Source organism: Salvelinus fontinalis, chromosome 1 (genome assembly GCF_029448725.1).
Source record: "Salvelinus fontinalis isolate EN_2023a chromosome 1, ASM2944872v1, whole genome shotgun sequence".
NCBI lineage: Eukaryota > Metazoa > Chordata > Actinopteri > Salmoniformes > Salmonidae > Salvelinus > Salvelinus fontinalis.
The window spans coordinates 14,071,746-14,087,439 of NC_074665.1; the positions used below are offsets into that span (position 1 = coordinate 14,071,746).

General features: G+C 47.9%; 1 protein-coding gene and 1 non-coding gene across 2 annotated transcripts; both read right to left on the reverse strand.

The window, feature by feature from the left end:
* Positions 1-535: 535 nt before the first annotated feature.
* Positions 536-5,041, reverse strand: LOC129851137 (pepsin A-like). Its single transcript, XM_055917488.1, has 9 exons — positions 4,943-5,041; positions 3,763-3,913; positions 3,390-3,507; positions 3,128-3,246; positions 2,788-2,984; positions 2,197-2,313; positions 1,905-2,046; positions 1,048-1,146; positions 536-848 (listed from the first exon to the last, which is right to left on the reverse strand). The coding sequence occupies exons 1-9, from the start codon at positions 4,996-4,998 to the stop codon at positions 711-713; spliced, it is 1,137 nt and encodes a 378-aa protein (XP_055773463.1). The 5' UTR covers positions 4,999-5,041; the 3' UTR covers positions 536-710.
* Positions 5,042-15,169: 10,128 nt separating this feature from the next.
* Positions 15,170-15,242, reverse strand: trnaa-agc (transfer RNA alanine (anticodon AGC)). The gene has a single exon. It is a non-coding gene; the product is annotated as a tRNA-Ala (tRNA).
* Positions 15,243-15,694: the final 452 nt, after the last annotated feature.

Consider the following 15,694-nt stretch of genomic DNA (forward strand, 5'->3'; position numbering starts at 1 on the left):
TGTGTGGCAGGCTTAAAATTATGGCAAAAAACAACATTGAGAGTGCGCTGACCCTGGTGCTGGAGAGGGTAGGCAGCTGGAGTTGAATGTTTGAAGGGGTACGGGACTATAAAAAGTTGGGGAACCACTGATCGAGTGTATATTTGAATCATTGGCTGTGCGGCTTGTCACCTCTCAGGAGAGTGGTACTTAGCAGAGAGCTGGGCAAAGCGACGACCGTGTCATTGAGAGTATTAACATCCATAATCCAATGTGCCTTGTCATTGTCAAAGGACTGGCTGGCTCAGTGGAGTGGTTGCCTACTTTTGCTTGACACAGCAAGTCCAACTCTCCAACCAACTCTGACAGTTTTGGCACAGAGTTCGGGGCCATAGGAGCAGTCACATGATTGGCCACATGGTGGCATTACAGGAAAGGAAGTGAATAGATGCATAGACATAGTTTTATGTTTTCAGATTGATTATGCAGTGTGTGCTTTATTCATAATCACAGCACGAATGAACCAAACAAGACCATCTGACCACTCATCGTGCTAAGACTCCGTTTTATTCTTTTGGATGAACTAATAACAATTATAAACATAGAGCATAATCACTTCCTATCACAAACTACTCAAACATAGCTTTAGAATAGATACGATTGCACTGGAGAGATACGCTCATTTTGTTGTTCATATGGCGTCACGGGATACATTGTTGATCTGTGTTCGATTATCTAGCCAGGGCCAGACCCACCATGTTCTGGGCTCTGCTGAAGATGGAATAGTACTGTCGGATGAAGATGTCACCCAGAATCCACAGGTCGGAGTTACTAGACTGGAGACCGGTGCGGCAGCCATAGTAGGTGGACTGTACGGGTGGCAGAGAGACAGAGAACTAGTCAAAACAATGTTACGGTCACTTCATGGCTACGTAAGATCTACACACACCACAGACATACACACACAGACACACACACACACACACACACACACACACACACACACACACACACACACACACACACACACACACACACACACACACACACACGCACACACACACACACCTGGCGGACGTAGGTGGAGGCTGGGAGAGTGAAGGCCTGTCCGTGGATGTGGAAGACCATCGCTGGCATGTTGTTGACGTTGTTACAGTTCACCACATTCTGAAAAGAGAGAGAGACAAATAGAGGGAGGAGAGGAGAGAGAGGTATGAGAGGGGAGAGAGGTATGAGAGGAGAGAGAGTTATGAGAGGAGAGAGAGGTATGAGAGGAGAGAGAGGTATGAGAGGAGAGAGAGTTATGAGAGGAGAGAGAGGTATGAGAGGAGAGAGAGGTATGAGAGGAGAGAGAGGTATGAGAGGAGAGAGAGGTATGAGAGGAGAGAGAGGTATGAGAGGGGAGAGAGGTATGAGAGGAGAGAGAGTTATGAGAGGAGAGAGAGGTATGAGAGGAGAGAGAGTTATGAGAGGAGAGAGAGGTATGAGAGGAGAGAGAGGTATGAGAGGAGAGAGAGGTATGAGAGGAGAGAGAGGTATGAGAGGAGAAAGAGGTATGAGAGGAGAGAGAGGTATGAGAGGAGAGAGAGGTATGAGAGGAGAGAGGTATGAGAGGAGAGAGAGGTATGAGAGGAGAGAGAGGTATGAGAGGAGAGAGAGGTATGAGAGGAGAGAGAGGTATGAGAGGAGAGAGAGGTATGAGAGGAGAGAGGTATGAGAGGAGAGAGAGGTATGAGAGTAGAGAGAGGTATGAGAGGAGAGAGAGACGATTAATTAAACAGCTTTTGCTTTGTGAGGTAGACTGTGTGAGTTATTTTCTGGTTCTTGTTGAGTTATGTCAGTAGTGGTGATGGGAACAAATCATTTACACAACATTATGCCTGGCTCTTTGTGAAACATCACCAAAACAATATTATATGACTTACGTCTCCGTTGGCGGAGTGGGCTCCCACAGCACGAGCCATGCTGGAGATGTCGGCCTGAGGTCCCACAATATTAGAGGTGCCGGTGTCCACGATAGCCTGGCAGCCGCCGTTACAGGCCACAATCTGGCCGTTCACAGTCACACTGCAATGGACACACAGATATACACAGATCAGGAGGAGATGGCTGCTTGAGAACTGTACTGAACCACTTCAACAACCAGTATCATAGGATTATATAACCCATTAATAACCATTTATAACCCTATAAAACCTTCTGTAACTGCAACAGTACCTGTCGACGGTGATCTGCCAGTACATCTGAGAGGACAGGGGGATCCATGCGATCTGGCCTTGGTAGTGGTTCGGGTCAACGCCTCCGAAGGTCACCATGCTACCTACCGCAGAGTTACTGGAGATGGACGACAACAGAGAGAGAGAGGGAGAGAGGGGGGGAGAGAGGGGGGAGGGGGGGAGAGAGAGAGAGAGAGAGAGGGAGAGAGAGAGGGAGAGGGGTGGTGTGAGGGGGAGAGAGGGAGAGAGGGGGGGAGAGAGGGGGAGAGAGAGCGAGCGAGCGAGCGAGAGAGAGAGAGAGCGAGAGCGAGAGCGAGAGCGAGAGCGAGAGCGAGAGCGAGAGCGAGAGCGAGAGCGAGAGAGAGAGAGAGAGAGAGAGAGAGAGAGCGAGAGAGAGAGAGAGAGAGAGAGAGAGAGAGAGGAGAGGCAGAGAGAGGGAGAGAGAAGTTGCGTCAGTTCATAGTTCCATGTCTGCCAAGCCATGATGGTATGTGGGAGCCATGTGGCTCTGGTCAAAAGTATACAAAACTATATTGGGAATAGGGTTCCATTTCAGACACAGCCCTGGTTGACCTCCACTCTGACCACTCACCGAGTCAGGTAGACAGAGAACATGTCCTGGTTGACGAGATGCTGGGTCATCATGTTGTCAAATACCGGTGTGGCCTGAGAGGCTGCCAGGCGGGGGTAAGCCAGACCCAGGATACCATCAGCCTTCATATGAGCCATGAAGGGAGCCTCCGATTGACTCAGCCCAAAGATCTGGTTCTTCACAGGGATCCCACCCACCTACAAAGGACCAGGAAGAGGAGGACGTGGAGGAGAAGAAGAGGAGAGAGGAAGAAGGAAGAAGAGGAGAATATTTGAGATAGTACTGAAACCTACACAATGTTTCCAGTCCTCATGTTGTTTCGTTGAATTCTGTTCCTTACCACAACGGTGTCGAAGCCCTCGAAGCCAGTCATACTGCCAGTGCCGTATTGGATGGACAGGCTCTTCCCAGCATTCTTGAAGGTAGAGGACAAACTGGGGTTGAACCTGTTGTGGTTGGCTGGAAGGAGGGGAGACACGATTAGCCTGGGTGTTTGTGTGTGTGTGTTTGTGCGTGTGTGTGTTTGTGCGTGTGTGTGTGTGTTTGTGCGTGTGTGTTTGTGTTTGTGCGTGTGTGTGTTTGTGCGTGTGTGTGTTACATACCGCAAGCTGCGCTGCTGCAGTAGACGGAGGGAATCCACAGGTTGGATGAGCCAGTGTCAAAGATGACAGTGAAGGACTGAGGAGGAGTTCCAATGGAGATCACTCCAAAATAAGCCAACTAGAGAAGATCAAATAATGAAATAATGATTTGTATTAATAAATACCTCCCCCTACCCTATGATATTATAAGAATTAGCTGCATGACACCAGAATACCTAAAGGTCATCAGTAATCGAATTGTTGATTTCAAACTAAAGTTCTCCTGGTGGATCAATAATTCATTTAGGAAGAAGAGGCCAAAAAGAGGTGCTTCAGCCGTCTCTGCTGCCTCACACAGTGGAAAGTGGAAAGTGCTTTCCATTCTCATGCTTACATCAGCGTCGTTGGTCATCTGCTCGCTGGAGACATATAGGTTCTGGTCGTCAAACCTGGTGGGGTTGAAAGGGAACTTCCCTCTGTACTCATTCCACAGACCCTGCTCCTCCAGGCTCTCCCTGGCACTCTTCCCCTTGATCAGCGGCACCCTGTGGAGGAGGAGAAATCCGGTTAGGCAAGCAGCTCAGTTACAGAAAGTTTCTGGTCAAAGTATAGCAGAAGTATAGCAGGAGCACCGCAGGAGTATAGCAGAAGTATAGCAGGAGCACAGCATGAGTATGGTGTGAGTATAGTGGGAGTATAGCAGGAGCATACCGGGAGTATGGTGGGAGTATAGCAGGAGTATATCGGGAGTCTGATGGGTGTATAACAGGAGAATAGCAGGCGCGCAGCAGGGGAATAGTAGATATACAGCGGGAGTATAGTGGGAGTATAGCCGGAGTACAGCAGGAACATAGTAGAAGTATAGTAGGTGTATAAAAGGAGTATAGCGGGTGTATAACAGGAGAATAGCGGGAGTATATAGCGGGAGTATAGTTGGCGTACAGCGGGAGTATAGCGGGAGTATAACAAGAGAATAGCAGGCGTATAACAGGGGTATAGCGGGAGTATAGTATGAGTATAACAGAGTTATAGCAGGAGTACAGTAGGAGTATAACAGGGGTATAGCAGTAGTACAGTAGGATAATAACAGGGGTATAGTGGGAGTATAACAGGAGTATAACAGGAGTATAGTATGAGTACAGCAGGAGTATAGTAGGTGTATAACGGGGGTATAGCAGGAGTACAGCAGGAGTATAACAGGGGTATAGCAGTAGTACAGTAGGAGAATAACAGGGGTATAGTAGGAGTATAACAGGAGTATAACAGGAGTATAGTAGGAGTACAGCAGGAGTATAGTAGGCGTATAACAGGGGTATAGCAGGAGTATAGTAGGTGTATAACAGGGGTATAGCAGGAGTATAACAGGGGTATAACAGGAGTATAGTAGGTGTATAACAGGGGTATAGCAGGAGTATAGTAGGAGTATAGTAGGCGTATAACAGGAGTATAGCAGGAGTATAACAGGAGTACAGCAGGAGTATAGTAGGAGTATAACAGGAGTATAGCAGGAGTACAGCAGGAGTATAGTAGGCGTATAACAGGGGTATAACAGGGGTATAACAGGATTAACGTACTGGATGATGCATTCCGAGAGTGCCACCACGGCACACAGAACGATAGCCCACTTCATGATGCGATGTCTGGTCTGCTCAGCTGTCACCTGTAGAACTCGTTCACCTGTGCCAAGAAGCAATTCGTCAATCAACCCATCAAACACAATGTATTGCAGTTCTTTTGCTCAGCGCAAACCAAGCAAGGTAGAGACCATTGAGAGGAACCAGACTCACCTGTAGATGCCTTTGGATGAGTGATCTGAGACCTGTGTGTGTGTGTTGTCTTATATACAGACGGTCCACAGTTCTAACTCTGCACTCCTTTATCGCTACGATAAGAGAGTTTGCACCTGCCATGATAAGTAATGGTGAAATAATGGATGACCTCGAGACAATGTCAATCTGACGATTACCTCGGAAATGTACAGTATGTTGGTTCCAACGGCTACATTACAGTAATGTGTGTATACTGTTGAAAAGTGCCAGTTCTAATCATATAATGGCTAACCTGCCAGACTTCTCTCTAGGAGATGAGATGACTTGTGTTGACTCAGTGATATAAAGTAAAGGTCCCCACTTGCAAATACCCTCCTATCAGTACACTTTTCCCTCACACGATTACTTAACTTTTGGATTAGGCAGCCTTATTAACCTCTTGGAAATAGGGGGCGCCATTTCAAATCAAATCAAATTTTATTTGTCACATACACATGGTTAGCAGATGTTAATGCGAGTGTAGCGAAATGCTTGTGCTTCTACTTCCGACAATGCAGTAATAACCAACAAGTAATCATACCTAATAATTCCACAACTACTACCTTATACACACAAGTGTAAAGGGATTAAGAATATGTACATAAAGATATATGAATGAGTGATGGTACAGAACGGCATAGGCAAGATGCAGTAGATGGTATAGAGTACAGTATATACATATGAGATGAGTAATGTAGGGTATGTCAACATTATATTAAGTGGCATTGTTTAAAGTGGCTAGTGATACATTTTTACATAATTTCCATCAATTCCCATTATTAAAGTGGCTGGAGTTGAGTCAGTATGTTGGCAGCGGCCACTAAATGTTAGTGGTGGCTGTTTAACAGTCTGATGGCCTTGAGATAGAAGCTGTTTTTCAGTCTCTCGGTCCCCGCTTTGATGCACCTGTACTGACCTCGCCTTCTGGATGATAGCCGGGTGAACAGGCAGTGGCTCGGGTGGTTGTTGTCCTTGATGATCTTTATGGCCTTCCTGTGACATCGGGTGGTGTAGGTGTCCTGGAGGGCAGGTAGTTTGCCCCCGGTGATGCGTTGTGCAGACCTCACTACCCTCTGGAGAGCCTTACGGTTGTGGGCGGAGCAGTTGCCGTACCAGGCGGTGATACAGCCCGACAGGATGCTCTCGATTGTGCGTTTGTAGAAGTTTGTGAGTGCTTTTGGTGACAAGCCGAATTTCTTAAGCCTCCTGAGGTTGAAGAGGCGCTGCTGCGCCTTCTCCACAACGCTGTCTGTGTGGGTGGACCAATTCAGTTTGACCGTGATGTGTACACCGAGGAACTTAAAACTTTCCACCTTCTCCACTACTGTCCCGTCGATGTGGATAGGGGGGTGCTCCCTCTGCTGTTTCCTGAAGTCCACAATCATCTCCTTTGTTTTGTTGACGTTGAGTGTGAAGTTATTTTCCTGACACCACACTCCGAGGGCCCTCACCTCCTCCCTGTAGGCCGTCTCGTCGTTGTTGGTAATCAAGCCTACCACTGTAGTGTCGTCCGCAAACTTGATGATTGAGTTGGAGGCGTGCATGGCCACGCAGTCGTGGGTGAACAGGGAGTACAGGAGAGGGCTCAGAACGCACCCTTGTGGGGCCCCGGTGGTGTGGATCAGCGGGGTGGAGATGTTGTTACCTACCCTCACCACCTGGGTGCGGCCCGTCAGGAAGTCCAGGACCCAGTTGCACAGGGCGGGGTCGAGACCCAGGGTCTCGAGTTTGATGACTGTCACGTTCCTGACCTATTTCTGTTAGTTTGTTGTATGTGTTAGTTGGTCAGGACGTGAGTTTGGGTGGGCATTCTATGTTGTCTGTTTCTATGTTGGTTTAGGGTTGCCTGGTATGGCTCTTAATTAGAGGCAGGTGTTTGGCGTTCCTCTAATTGAGAGTCATATTTAGGTAGGTTGTTTCACAGTGTTCGTTGTGGGTGGTTGTCTCCTGTGTCAGTGTTTGTCGCACCATACGGGACTTTATTTGTAAGTTCATATTGTTCAGGTCTGTCTTTACATTTCGGTTTTGTTATTTTGTAGTTTATTCAAGTATAGGTCGTTTTCTGTCTTCATTGTTTTGTCGTGTCTTTATTAAATTATGTATTCACAACCCGCTGCGCCTTGGTTCAATCACTACTCCTCCTTTTCGGTTGAAGAGGAGGAGGACTACCGTTACAGAACCACCCACCAAATAACCAGAACCAAGCAGCGGTGTAACGGGAGGAAGGGACAGCGCAAGAAGGAGGAATGGACATGGGAGGATGTTTTGAACGGTAAAGGTTGCTACACATGGGAGGAGATCCTGGCTGGAAGGGATCGCCTCCCATGGGAACAGCTGGAGGCACTGAGGAGAGCAGAGGCAACCGGAGAAGGGAACCGGCGTTATGATGGGACGAGTCTAGCACGGAAGCCCGAAAAGCCCTGTGAGTACTACCCAAAAATTTCTTGGGGGGGGGGGGGGGGGGGGGGGGGGCTAAGAGGTAGTGGGCCAAGGGCAGGTAGGAGACCTGCGCCCACTTCCCAGGCTAACCGTGGAGAGCGGGAGTACGGGCAGACACCGTGTTACACAGTAGAGCGCACGGTGTCTCCTGTACGTGTGCATAGCCCAGTGCGGGTTATTCCACCTCCCCGCACTGGTAGGGCTAGATTGAGCATTGAGCCAAGTGCCATGAAGCCGGCTCTACATATCTGGCCACCAGTACGTCTCCTTGGGCCGGCTTACATGGCACCAGCCTTACGCATGGTGTCCCGGTTCCGCTACATAGCCCGGTGCGGGTTATTCCACCTCCCCGCACTGGTCGGGCGACGGGGAGCATTCAACCAGGTAAGGTTGGGCAGGCTCACGCTTGCACGGTCCGGAATTTCCGGCACTACCTCCCCGCCCCAGCCCAGTACCACCAGTGCCTACACCACGCACCAGGCTTCCAGTGCGTTTCCAGAGCCCTGTTTTTCCTCCACGCACTCTCTCTATGGTGCGTGTCTCCAGTCCAGTGCCTCCAGTTCCGGCACCACGCACTGAGCTACCTGTGCGTCTCCAGAGCCCTGTACACACTGTTCCTTCTCCCCGTACTCGTCCTGATGTGCGTGCACTCAGCCCTGTGCCACCAGTGCCGGTACCACGCACCAGACAAATAGTACACTTTGAGAGTCCAGTGTGCCCTGTCCCTGCTCCCCGCACTAGGCTTGAAGTGCGTGTCTCCAGTCCGGTGCCTCCAGTTCCGGCACCACGCACCAGGACTACAGTGCGTCTCAGCCGGCCAGAGTCTGCCGTCTGCCCAACGGCACCTGAGCCATCCGTCTCCTCAGTGCCATCTGAGCCATCCGTCTCCCCAGCGCCGTCTGAGCCATCCGTCTGTCACGAGCCATTAGAGCCGCCCGTCTGTCCCAAGCCGTCAGAGCCGTTAGTCAGTCGGGAGCCGCTAGAGCCATTCGTCAGTCAGGATCTGCCAGAGCCGCCAACCAGACAGGATCTGCCAGAGCCGCCAACCAGACAGGATCTGCCAGAGCCGCCAACCAGACAGGATCTGCCAGAGCCGCCAACCAGACAGGATCTGCCAGAGCCGCCAACCAGACAGGATCTGCCAGAGCCGCCAACCAGACAGGATCTGCCAGAGCCACCAGCGAGCCATGAGCGTCCAGAGCCGCCAACCAGCCATGAGCGTCCAGAGCCGTCAGCCAGCCATGAGCGTCCAGAGCCGTCAGCCAGCCATGAGCGTCCAGAGCCGTCAGCCAGCCATGAGCGTCCAGAGCCGTCAGCCAGCCATGAGCGTCCAGAGCCGTCAGCCAGCCATGATCGTCCAGAGCCGTCAGCCAGCCATGAGCGTCCAAAGCCGTCAGCCAGCCATGAGCGTCCAGAGCCGTCAGCCAGCCATGAGCGTCCAGAGTCGTCAGCCAGCCATGAGCATCCAGAGCCGTCAGCCAGCCATGAGCTGCTTCTCAGCCCAGAGCGGCCATTAATCCTGAACTGCCCCTCAGTCCAGAGCTGTCTCTCTGTCCGGAGCTGCCCCTCTATCCTGAGCTACATCTCTATTTTGACCTACCTCTCTGTCTTGAGCTATCTCTTTGTCCTGCGCTACCTTATCCTGGTGCTGCCCCTTATCTTGATGGTACAATATATATTAAGTGGGTGTAATAGGAGGGTGGTCATTATAAGGGGAAGATGTAAGCTGGGATTGACTATGGTGGGGTGGGGAACTCGCCCAGAGCCTGAGCCACCACCGTGGTCAGATGCCCACCCAGACCCTCCCCTATATTTTGTGCTGGTGCGCCCGGAGTTTGCACCTTAGGAGGGGGGTTATGTCACGTTCCTGACCTATTTCTGTAAGTTTGTTGTATGTGTTAGTTGGTCAGGACGTGAGTTTGGGTGGGCATTCTATGTTGTCTGTTTCTATGTTGGTTTAGGGTTGCCTGGTATGGCTCTTAATTAGAGGCAGGTGTTTGGCGTTCCTCTAATTGAGAGTCATATTTAGGTAGGTTGTTTCACAGTGTTCGTTGTGGGTGGTTGTCTCCTGTGTCAGTGTTTGTCGCACCATACGGGACTGTTCGGTTTGTTTGTTCATCGTTCTTTTTGTGTAGTCTATTTTCCCTGTTCGTGCGTTCTTCGGTTATTTGTAAGTTCGTATTGTTCAGGTCTGTCTTTACATTTCGGTTTTGTTATTTTGTAGTTTATTCAAGTATAGGTCGTTTTCTGTCTTCATTGTTTTGTCGTGTCTTTATTAAATTATGTATTCACAACCAGCTGCGCCTTGGTTCAATCACTACTCCTCCTTTTCGGTTGAAGAGGAGGAGGACTACCGTTACAATGACGAGTTTGGAGGGTACTATGGTGTTAAATGCTGAGCTGTAGTCGATTCCCAACTGTAGTTTTTTCCCATTTCCACTTTGGGAAAAAATAGTGCCCAAATTAAACGGCCTCGTACTCTGTTCTAGATAATATGATATGCATATTATTATTATTTTGGGAATTTTTCGTTCCATGCACCAAACATTCATGGACACGGGAGCACCATTATGCTAGCCAAAGTATTCTTCCTGACAGAGCTGGTGTACCTGAGTCAGATTTGTAGTTCTCCTTGCTCGCACAAGCTTTTCAGTTCTGCCCACTAATTGAGGTCAGGGCTTTGTGAAGGCCACTCTAATACCTTGACTTTGTTGTCCTTTTTGCCACAACTTTGGAAGTATGCTTGGGGTCATTGTCCATTTGGAAGACCCATTTGCGACCAAGCTTTAACTTCCTGGCTGATGTCTTGAGATGTTGCTTCAATATATCCACATAATTTTTCATTCCCCATGATGGCATCTATTTTGTGAAGTGCACCAGTCCCTCCTGCAGCAAAGCACCCCCACAACATGATGCTGCCACCCCGTGCTTCACGGTTGGGATGGTGTTCTTCGGCTTGCAAGCCTCCCCCTTTTTCCTCCAAACATAACGATGGTCATTACGGCAAAACAGTTCTGTTTTTGTTCCATCAGACCAGACGACATTTCTACAAAAAGTACGATCTTTGTCCCCATGTGAGGTTAAAAACTGTAGTCTGGCTTTTTCATGGCGGTTTTGGAGCAGTGGCTTCTTCCTTGCTGAGCGGCCTTTCAGGTTATGTCGATATAGGACTCGTTTTACTGTGGCTATAGATACTTTTGTACCTGTTTCCTCCAGCATCTTCACAAGGTCCTTTGCTGTTGTTCTAGGATTGACTTTTCACACCAAAGTACGTTACTCTCTAGGAGGTAGAATGTGTCTCCTTCCTGAGTGGTATGATGGCTGCATGGTCCTATGGTGTTTATACTTGCGTACTATTGTTTGTACAGATGAACGTGGTACCTTCAGGCATTTGTAAATTGCACAACCATCAAGCACTATGATGAAACTAGCTCTCTTGAGGACCGTCACAGGAAAGGAAGACCCAGAATTACCTCTAATGCAAAGGATAAGTTCATTAGAGTTACCAGCCGCAGGTTGCAGCCCAAATAAATGCTTCACAGAGTTCAAGTCACAGACACATCTCAACATCAACTGTTCAGAGGAGACTGCATGAATCAGGCCTTCATGGTCGAATTGCTGCAAAGAAACCACTGCTTAAGGACACAAATAAGAAAAAAGAGGCTTGATTGGGCCAAGAAACACTAGCAATGGACATTAGACCGGTGAAAATCAGTCCGTTGGTCTGATTAGTCCAAATTTGAGATTTTTGGTTCCAACCGCCGTGTCTTTGTGAGACGCAGAGTAGGCGAACGGATGATCTCTGCATGTGTGGTTCCCTCCTTGAAGCATGGAGGAGGAGGTGTGATGCTGTGGGGGTGCTTTGCTGGTGACACTGTCAGTGATTTATTTAGAATTCAAGGCACACTTAACCAGCATGGTTACCACAGCATTCTCCAGCGATACGCCATCCCATCTGGTGTGGGACTGTCATCTGCACTTAGTGAGACTATAATTTGTTTTTCAACAGAACAATGATCCAACACACATCTCGGCTGTGTAAGGGCTATTTGTCCAAAAAGGAGAGTGATGGAGTGCTGCATCAGATGACCTGGCTCCCACAATCCCCCGACCTCAACCCATTTGAGATGGTTTGGGATGAGTTCGACCGAATACTGAAGGAAAAGCAGCCAACAAGTGTTCAGCATATGTGGGAACTCCTTCAAGACTGTTGGAAAAGCATTCCAGGTGAAGTTGGTTGAGAGAATGCCAAGAGGGTGCAAGCTCAAACGCAGAAGCATTAATAAATGGGTAAACAACAGTGGGAAAAGTTGTATCTTGAAGTATAGTACACACTTCATAGCTTAGTGGAACCTTAAAGGTTCAGAAACTATATACCCATAGTAGTAGGCACTTTAATCGATGTCAGTCTCTCCATTTCTCTCTCTCTCAATCTCTGTCTGTCTCAGGGCCCTCTGCGATCCAGGTTTGCCCTGCACCTCACTCCAGGGCCTTCATGTTGATCACTTCCACCTCCACTAGATGCCTGGGGGGGCTTCTGAGCTGTATCAGCCGAGTGAGAGCTCCCTGAGTGTCTGCCTAAATGTCTAGGAAACTGGCTGGCTCCTGGAAGGCCTGGTGCCCACGCCCAGGCCAGAGCTCCTGTGGGTGGGCTTTGTTGCCTCAGAGAGGTGGGTGTCTCTGGGTGGGTGTGGGTGAGGTTGGAGAAAGGCAGACTCGGAGAAGGAGCTGCAAATGCGAGGGAGGGAGGGATTGATGGAGGGAGGGCAGGAGAGAGGGGTAATGGGGTTAAAAGATTGAGGAGAGGAAGGGAGTTAGATGATCAATGTCAAGAATTAAACCATAAATATAAACGGTACAGCGTATGTTCATTGCAGGAAATATGTTGGGAGCATATAGTCAGGGCAAGATACTGTATGTCTAGAGCTTAGGTCTGGAGTGTACTGGTCAGGCAGGTCTTACGTGTGTTCCCGGGGGAGTAGCAGCCACTGTCTGATGTTGAGGGACTGTCGGACACTCCTGTGTCTGCTGCTATAGGCCTCAGCAGGTCCTCCTTTGAAACACCATGAGAGACAACAGAGCTGTTTTAGATGTTTTCACACACACACCAGACAGGGTTAGGACATTGGCTTGCAGGTTGTGACTGTGGCTGTAGCTGGGGTCTGGATGCAGGTCAGACAGGGATTGGGATGGACCCACACGTGCAGGGGAGGAGGGGAGGGCGTTGAGGGTGGGGGGGGGGGGGGGGGGTAGCTTCATCAGCGCTTTCTTCCTCTAGAGGCAGACGGGAAGGACCCAGGGGTGATGCCAAGGCATGGCTGCGGGAAGACATTCTGGGCTGGGGGTGAACAGAAGGTCTGACTGAGGGTCCCACACCACCGCATGCTGCACGTACTACGGCCCAGGACACACACACACTAATAGGTATTGTCGTGTTATCTATTTGGAATAGTACTACCTAAAGCCTCAATCTTCTGCTTTCCTTGTGTTCCAGTAGGAGAGTGAATATGAGACTATGAAGTCTGGCAATGCGAGACTACAGTATTTACCTGTGTTGTCGGTCTCAAGGTGAAACAGGTCCAGACCACAGTGTTGGAACGTTCCCTCACCTTCCGTCTGCGGGTGGCGCAAGCTGTTTTTAGTCACCCCGTGCAGACTGTGTGTGTGTGTGTGCGTGTGTGTGTGTGTGTGTGTGTGTGTGTGTGTGTGCGTGCGTGCGTGTGTGTGTGTCTTTAGCATTCCAGACATCATAGCAATGGTGAGAGACATCTCCATAGCAATGGGACCTAATTTCAGCACTTCTCCTCCCTTCTCTCTCCATCTCCTTGAATATATATTATTTGTTTATTTTGTGCAATAACTTCCAACTTTAAATCATACATCTTTGAAGGGTTGGTCATTGTTTATAATAAAAAAAATACACTTGATATTTGCCTGAATGATCAACACTGGTTGAAATTGCACAGGCTCTACAGTTGGCAATATTTTCTTGTTTTTTTATTCACGGATATCCAGGGGCACAATCCAACACAGACAAACAAAGCATGTGTGTTTAGTGAGTCTGCCAGATCAGAGGCAATAGGGATGACCAGGGATGTTCTCTTGATACGTGCGTGAATTGGACCATTTTCCTGTCATTCTAGCCATTCATAATGTAACGAGTACTTTTGAGTGTCAGGAAAATTGTATGAAGTAAAAAGTACATACGTGTCTTTAGGAATGTAGTGAAGTAAAAATTGTCAGAAAATATAAATCGTGAAGTAAAGTACAGATACCCCCAATAACAACTGAAGTAGTACTTTAAAGTATTTTTACTTAAACCCTCTATGCTCCGTTGAGACCCCTCTTTCAAAATCACTGAGATCGCTTCTTCTAGCCATTGTAGCCAGTTTTATGCATGACCCCAAGCATGGTGTTGTTATGTTTTAATTACTTAATTAAGGAACCACACCTATGTGGAAGCACCTGCTTTCAATATTTATTTTATTTATTTAACCTTTATTTAACTAGGCAAGTCAGTTAAGAACAAATTCTTATTTACAATGACGGCTTACCAAAAGGCAAAAGGCCTCCTGCAGGGCCGGGCCTGGATTTAAAAATATAAATATAGGACAAAACACACATCAAGACACCACATAACATTTAACATTTACATTTAAGTCATTTAGCAGACGCTCTTTTCCAGAGCGACTTACAAATTGGAAAGTTCATACATATTCATTCTGGTCCCCCCGTGGGGAATGAACCCACAACCCTGGCGTTGCAAGCGGCATGCTCTACCAACTGAGCCACACGGGACATAAAGAGAGACAACACAACACTAAATAAAGAGAGACCTAAGACAACAACATAGCAAGGCAGCAACACATGACAACACAACATGGTAGCAACACAACATAACAACAACATGGTAGCAACAATGTGTACATGGTACAAACATTATTGGGCACAGTCAAACAGCACAAAGGTCAAGAAGGTAGAGACAACAATACATCACGCAAAGGATTCACAACTGTCAGTAAGAGTGTTCATGATTGAGTCTTTGAATGAAGAGATTGATATAAAACTGTCCAGTTTGAGTGTTTGTTGCAGCTCGTTCTAGTCGCTAGCTGCACCAAACTGAAAAGAGAAGGACCAGGGATGTGTGTACTTTGGGGACCTTTAACAGAATGCGACTGGCAGAACGGGTGTTGTATGCTGAGGATGAGGGCTGCAGTAGATATCTCAGATAGGGGGGAGTGAGGCCTAAGAGGGTTTTTATAAATAAGCATCAACCAGTGGGTCTTGTGACGTGTATACAGAGATGAGCAATTTACAGAGGAGTATAGAGTGCAGTGACAATATGCTTTTTATCCCCCATTTACTCAAGTGTTTCCTTTATTTTGACAGTTATCTCTAGTTGGATGAGAACATACCGCCCTCTACTGAGAGATCGAGGGAAGGCATGGAAACGTGTTGAACATGCATTGTATTGGATAATAAATATTCACTACACAAATATTGGATATGTATACACGTTGCCTTTAATATCTCGGGAGTTGCTGCGAAAAGTATTGGAGGATGCGGGCATCGATCCCGCTACCTCTCGCATGCTAAGCGAGCGCTCTACCATTTGAGCTAATCCCCCAGTTATTTTCACAACAGGAAGTTTTGAGTACTAGATTTACAAAACTGCAAAAGTTAACAGTACTAGGCCTGTTATTTATCAATGGCTAGATTTCATCCACTAGTTGAAAGATTTTTAAGCGAAAAGTATAACATTAGCACAAAAAGATATGCGCATTCTACATAAAAAGGGATGGTTGTAGCGAGAACAATTTAACATAGCATTACGTGAGTCCAATGACTTCGACATGATGATTATTCATTAAAATATTTGTACATAAAAAGCGTTTCCATGCGCTGTTTGTCACATAATCTATTTCATCGGAAAAAAATCCACCCTTGTCCAATGTATTTTGTATTGTAGACGTTTACTAGTCATTTCAATGAAACGGTGTCTATTTCCTTGTACATTGGTTTTAGGGAAGGGACGCAGCTGACAGTGTCATGTGACCTTTCTAAGCCAATCGTAGGGTA